At 33.6% G+C, this 6,335-nt stretch overlaps 2 protein-coding genes across 2 annotated transcripts; one reads left to right on the forward strand and one right to left on the reverse strand.

Annotated features, from left to right (window-relative positions):
* The first annotated feature begins 359 nt into the window (after positions 1-359).
* On the forward strand, positions 360-3,961 carry LOC123682371 (protein 5NUC-like). The gene is made up of 2 exons (XM_045620959.1): positions 360-780; positions 1,832-3,961. The coding sequence occupies exons 1-2, from the start codon at positions 433-435 to the stop codon at positions 3,209-3,211; spliced, it is 1,728 nt and encodes a 575-aa protein (XP_045476915.1). The 5' UTR covers positions 360-432; the 3' UTR covers positions 3,212-3,961.
* Positions 3,962-4,934: 973 nt separating this feature from the next.
* On the reverse strand, positions 4,935-6,217 carry LOC123682381. Its single transcript, XM_045620979.1, has 2 exons — positions 5,798-6,217; positions 4,935-5,358 (listed from the first exon to the last, which is right to left on the reverse strand). Exons 1-2 carry the CDS (start codon positions 5,864-5,866, stop codon positions 5,113-5,115), a joined length of 315 nt encoding a protein of 104 aa, XP_045476935.1. The 5' UTR covers positions 5,867-6,217; the 3' UTR covers positions 4,935-5,112.
* Between the last annotated feature and the right edge of the window lie 118 nt (positions 6,218-6,335).

The raw sequence follows: 6,335 nt of genomic DNA on the forward strand, positions 1-6,335 counted from the left end.
ATTTTGTTGAGTACTATCACCTCCCACAATTAGGAAACACCCCGAATAAAATAAAATAATCACTTTGTTTTATTTTATAAATAAATTATGTTATATAATATCTTCTGAAGAAAGTATTTTTTTGAGTTTGTTGGACAGTTAATATTATCAGTTTTTCATAGTTTCCAGTTCATGAGTAACATATTTATTCTGAAATGGCTATCACAAATTATCGGTTTGAAATCGGAGGAATGGTCATGAAAATCGTCTCCTGATCTCGTCTAGTCGTACCTCAAGAAATATTCGCCAATTTTAACCTACTTCGCTAAACTGTGCTATTGAAATTGGATTGGATAACAATGCCATGCTCCTGATATATAGGCTTTCGACTAGTCTTTATTTAGTTTCCAAACGAGAAGCAGGTCTCCAAGCGTTATAACCTCTCTTCTCAGAATGCAGCCTGTTAAGATTCTGCTTTTGCTTTCTCTCTATCTCGGGACGTATGTTTCCGCGCAAAATTTGAATCTTCTTCTTCTGCATACAAATGATATGCATAGTAAATTCGAAGAAATTACCCCTTTAGCTACCACTTGCAGTCAGTTGGAAAGAAATAAGACTTGCGTTGGGGGTTTTGCTAGATTGGCGCACGAAATAAGAAGATATAGAAAATGGGGTGATTTGAATGGAAGAAAAGTGGTGTTTTTAAATGCTGGTGATATATTCGTGGGCTCCGATTGGTACAGTGTTCACAAATGGAAGATTTGCGTTGAGTTTTTGAATATACTCAAACCCGACGTTATAGTGAGTATTTTGACATTTTATTACAGAAACGAATAAAAATAATTCTTATAACAATATTTATGTATCAGTCTTACGAATGAATAACTCTTCAATCTTAGTGCATATTTCCGAGTCTAGACAGTTTTTTGCTTGCCGATTAGTAGTCGGTATCGTTTTGAAACATACTCGCAGTTCTCTTCACGTTCAAATATTTTCGAAACGTATTTTTTTCAATAAATTTGCTTCGATTCAATAATATGCTAGTGAATGAGTTATTTTTTCAAAATGATTGAACTGTTGCTAAAATAATGCAGAGGTTGTAAAAGATAAACCATAAACTAGAAGCACTTTCAGAATCACGATTATTTTATTTATTGTTGACGTACCGTTTTGATATTGAAGTATGATATAAATGTTCATTTCATTGCAATTCTCAGATTTATGACCGGAAGTTGACATAATAGTTTATGTATAGGTAGCATTGAATCGTTTTCATAGCGGAAATTGTTAAATTCAACTTCTCGTAATTTTAGTTGATTCAATATTATCATCCTCACAATATTCTTCTCGATTACTTGCAACAAATATTGAATTGAAGATTTCCATATTATAATATCAAGGTCTCTCCTTAGAAAATATTTGCTCGATTCTCCAAAAAACAATAGAAGTTACGCAAGTAAATTTTACTTCGAATTCAATTCTTAGAGATCAGAGTAATATCTTATAAAACATTGAATAATCATTTAGCTTTTTTTATTTAATTATAATTCCGTTATTTGCATTACCATAATTAAATTTTTTCCTTTATGCATTTATATTATGAAAGCAAATCCAAATACTCACATAATGTAGAATTTGAAATGTCTCAGTTCAAAAAAAAAAAAAAAATTGATCTTTTTCTCCAGTCATATTTTGAGAGTTGAATGAAGGATTCGGCCAACAATAAGTTCAACAGTGACATAAATTCTAAGAAAAAGAGTTTAGAGTTGTTTCTGAGATGGTTATCGACTAATTATTTTTATTCGAAAGAAGTCCTCGAAATTATAAAAACAATTTTCGATTTATTCTTCAGACGCTTGGAAACCACGAATTCGACGATGGTCTAGAAGTTTTAAGGCAGTTCTCGAAGTCCATACAATGCCCTATAGTGTCTGCCAATTTCAACACATCATTTGTGGAACCAGTAAGGAAATCTACCATCCTAGAAGTTAACGGAAGAAAAATTGGCGTGATCGGTTACATAACACCGGAGACTGCTTACCTTTCCGATACGGAAGAACTCAACATCTCGGACGAAGTGGAAGCTGTAAGATCGGAATCGAAAAAGCTCGATAAGGAAGGAGTAAAAATCATCATCGGTTTAGGCCATTCCGGATTCGACACCGATCGAAGATTGGCAGAACAAGTACCTCTTTTGGACCTCGTAATCGGCGGCCACAGCAACACCTTCCTCTGGAACGGACCCAAAGAGCACGAAGAAGACGTGCAAGGTCCTTACCCCACAGTGATTACTCAAAAAAGCGGTAAAAAAGTACCCGTAGTCCAGGCGTACGCTTACACCCTGTATTTGGGCAGATTGAACGTGACTTTCGATGAAAACGGTGATCTGGTTGAGTTCGAGGGACAGCCCGAGTACCTCTCTGCCGATATTCCTCAGGATGAAGATGTTCTGAAGTTGCTGGAAAGTTTCAGACCCGAAGTGGACGCAACTAACCGAGAAATTGTCGGAAAATCTAGTGTTTTCCTGGACGGCATGTGCAGAACTCGCGAATGCAACTTCGGAAACCTCATCACCGACGCTATGGTCTACTACTCGGCCTACAAAAACAGGATGGACGAGAAAACGTGGACTATTGCACCTATTGCCCTCTATAATTCTGGGAATCTGAGAAATTCCATCAACGTGACCTATACCCAAGGCAACATAACTAAGGGTGAACTGTTGGCCGCTATCCCGTTCAAGAACGAGCTCGTGACAACCGTGCTGAAAGGTTCGGTAATCTTGGAAGCGTTGGAACACACGGTAGAGAACTACGCTAATAATTTCATAACCGCTCAGTTCCTTCAAGTGTCCGGATTGAGAGTGGTGTACAATTTGGGCAAAGAAAGTGGTCATCGAGTGGCGTCGGTGAAGGTTCGTTGTGCCAATTGCTCTGTACCGATTTATGAAGATTTGAATGTCGATGAGGATTACTCGGTTTTGTTGACAGATTTTATTTTGAAAGGAGGGGATGGCTTCAGTATGATTAGGGATAATAGTAAGAATATTATCGAACATGGAGTGACTATGTTCGATTTATTGGTTTGGTATTTCTCTTTGCACAATCCGGTTTATCCAGAAGTACAGGGAAGAATAAAATTCATCAATATTCCTAACTCGTCTATAAATTTACGGTTATCCTTCTGGGTATTCTCATTGCCATTTTTGGCATTGATATTTAGGTCGAACTGAAAGTAACTGCATAGAATAATATCTCTCAGGAATAAACACTGCAGTTATTAATTATTTAGATAATTAAAGAATCCGATGGTTCGTTCATATTGATTGAATGACAAACAGACAATATATTCATAATGTTTACGAGGGTATCATTGGGATAATTCGATGTACATTCATGAAAAAAATTTCGTTAATCAGAGCCGTCATTCAATCAAACTGAACTATGCTCTGAGTTGGGTTCAAAAATTATACAATTGTCCTGTCATAAAGGACATAATGTTTTGACTTTTTAGTGGAAATACTTAACAGTTAAACAATTAAATTATAGAATAGGTGATTAATTCTTACTGATAATAGATAAACATAATGCGTTTTCTTATGGATATTGAACAATGCCATATCTTGTAGTTCAAAAAGACTAAGTGAAAAGTGATATCATTAGGTAATCCAATTATTTTCAAAACACTTGGATAATACTATTGTATAATTTTTTATTCGATTAAGGAAATTATTCGAACAACATTTCGCGATAATATGTATAAATTCATTGACTAATGTAATAAGTAATTCGATTGATCGATCTAATCATAACAAATCAATCGATATTTATTTTCAAACTTCGTTGCAATAAATAATATAGGTATTCGAACAATATAATGTTTATGTAGCTAAATTCACTGTCAGAAAATAAAGAATATGTACTCAATAAATAGGTGATTAATTCATAGTGTACAAATCTAAATTACATTATGTTCATTATGACATATATTTTTATTTAATCATACACTTTGGTATTTCAATGTGCATCCTTGGAAAGAACGAATCAACAACATTTTCAATTTTTCCTTACTTAATTTTCCACTATTTCGATTGCATTCTCCCAGAAAATCTTCATAAGCAGTTCTTCTATAATACACTTTTTCAATTTTTATTCTCTTCAATGAACCAGACCTCTCTTGTTGATATCGAAACGGATTATTCTCATTCGGAATCATTTTCTTAACTAGATATGGCACGATTGTTACTGCACTGAGTCTTGGGATTGGAGGATTAATCTAATAATTATTCCATATATTCAAGTTGAGATGATGATTCTTTTATTAACAAACTAACATAGTTTGACATTCAGTAAACTGGAAAAAAAGCCTTCATATATCTTTCGGTTTGTTCTTAAAAAAGAAATGTACTTTGGCCATGAACCTACTTGATATTATTATATAAAAAAGCAAATATACTCACTCGGGAACAATTATCAAATTCAGTTCATCATGCAATTTTGTTGAAGTTGTTTTTCTTTGATAGACCGAATTTTCGAAAGCATCTGGTTCATAGACAGCAAAATAGTGAACTAAATTTAATTTTTAATTCGAGCAACTCACTTGTACACTAAAGACTGGATACCGTGGTTCATAGTCGTAAAGGGGGTGGTGAGGGATTAACGTAAAACTGACACGAGTTCGTTACCCTAAAATGAATACGTACTGACATCTGGCGTTGATATGCATTTGGAGATTGGGCTAAACGTTTCATTGAGAATAATAAATCAATACAGGGTTGTACTAGATCATAAAGATATCTAGTAAGTTGAACGAATCACACAATGATTTTTTTTCTATAACTTGAATATCTGAACCTACAATTACAAAATATTCGAGATTCAATAATCAAATAATTGTTTCCCATTTACTTTATTCGGTATGAATTGCGTTGGGTTTGAAGAAAATCAACTCGCAAATACAATAAAAATTTTAATAAATAGGGTAAGAGTACACAGTGATCTTAATTGATATTTCAATTAAATAATGACTAGAATGAAAATTTGAGTATATCATGACTAGATATTGTTTGATTTTAAGTCGGTTCAGAAGAACTAGAACAAATTGGTTGGTTTTTCAAAGAAATATTTCGGAGGCTCAAGATTCTTTATCATTTCTGTTAAGTAGTTTATCAGTAAGACCTTTCACAATTGGGTGATTCGAAGGTAATCCTTGAGTCGACAAAAATCTTAGTGTTTCCATAACACAGGTTGCATATCCTTCGGCCTCAGGATCCGCCAAATTTTCTGTCCTTTCTAGCTCTTCTTGCAACTGACACACCTTTTGTAAACAAATTTTCAACATTTCATTCAGACGTTCTTCCTCATCTGGACCGCGATTACGCTGTGAAAAAAGCAATAATTTCAGTTTTTCCTATTCTTTCTTCTATTCTTGAAGTTGAATTATACAATGTACGTATATTTAAAAGTAAGTACCTTTTTTATTATATGATATACACTAATTTTTACATATCGATCAGAAATAATATTCCCATAACATTATCGGAAGGGAGAAATTATTTTTATTCAATGAATTATGCCGAAATTACACAATAAATTGAAATAAATCTAATGTGTCAGAAAATCCGTTTATTAATATTCTATTAGTCAAAAATTCTTGATTTGTAATTAATAGTGATAAGATTGAATTGACCTTAATATTATGAATCACTGTACCGATGACCAGACTATTGAAAAGTTCAATTAAAATGTTAATCTTGTATTCACCTGATTTCATACAAATAATTGTTGTAGGAAAAAATATACATAGAAAAGGGACTAACCTTGATTGTTCGCATATTATTCCTATTAGCAAATCCGCACCTGTCACTAGTTCTTTTTCTCCTTTTCATTATGACGAGCACTACATCAACATCGCACAGGTTGAGATCCGTACACGCACTTCTTCGCAATAGAGCTTTCACGACTTAGATGGTGCAATGGTCTGGAGACACCATACGATACTTCCTCTTCATCCAGGTAAGATACAGGAGGGATCAGAAAAAGAAAACTAGTTTTGTGTGCGATCAGCGTGTGCCATGTGCGTTTGATTGAAACGAGCCTGAATGAAATGGGGCGACCAGGGGCGTAGATGGTTGAATTTTCAATATAGAATAGGTTTCATCCTTTATTTTACATTAGTGAAATATTTCTATTTGTTTTTAGAATATTTCGTCATTGTGTACTTAAGTATACAATGATGTCCTTTGTAAACTTAAGTACCTACACAATGATCAAATATTATGGTATCTAGTAAATATTTACTATCCATCTATCTAGTAAATATTTGAATATTTACTAGATTTAGTGGGATTTATAGGT

Source organism: Harmonia axyridis, chromosome 6 (assembly GCF_914767665.1).
Source record: "Harmonia axyridis chromosome 6, icHarAxyr1.1, whole genome shotgun sequence".
Lineage (NCBI taxonomy): Eukaryota > Metazoa > Arthropoda > Insecta > Coleoptera > Coccinellidae > Harmonia > Harmonia axyridis.

Bases quoted from the DNA above. Each gene is read 5' to 3' on its own strand.
- LOC123682381 (XM_045620979.1), bottom strand. From the start codon at position 5,866: ATGAAAAGGAGAAAAAGAACTAGTGACAGGTGCGGATTTGCTAATAGG. The intron at 5,359-5,797 runs GTTAGTCCCTTT...CTTTTTTCACAG, and splicing joins ATAATATGCGAACAATCAAG to CGTAATCGCGGTCCAGATGA.
- LOC123682371 (XM_045620959.1), top strand. From the start codon at position 433: ATGCAGCCTGTTAAGATTCTGCTTTTGCTTTCTCTCTATCTCGGGACG. The intron at 781-1,831 runs GTGAGTATTTTG...TTTATTCTTCAG, and splicing joins TACTCAAACCCGACGTTATA to ACGCTTGGAAACCACGAATT.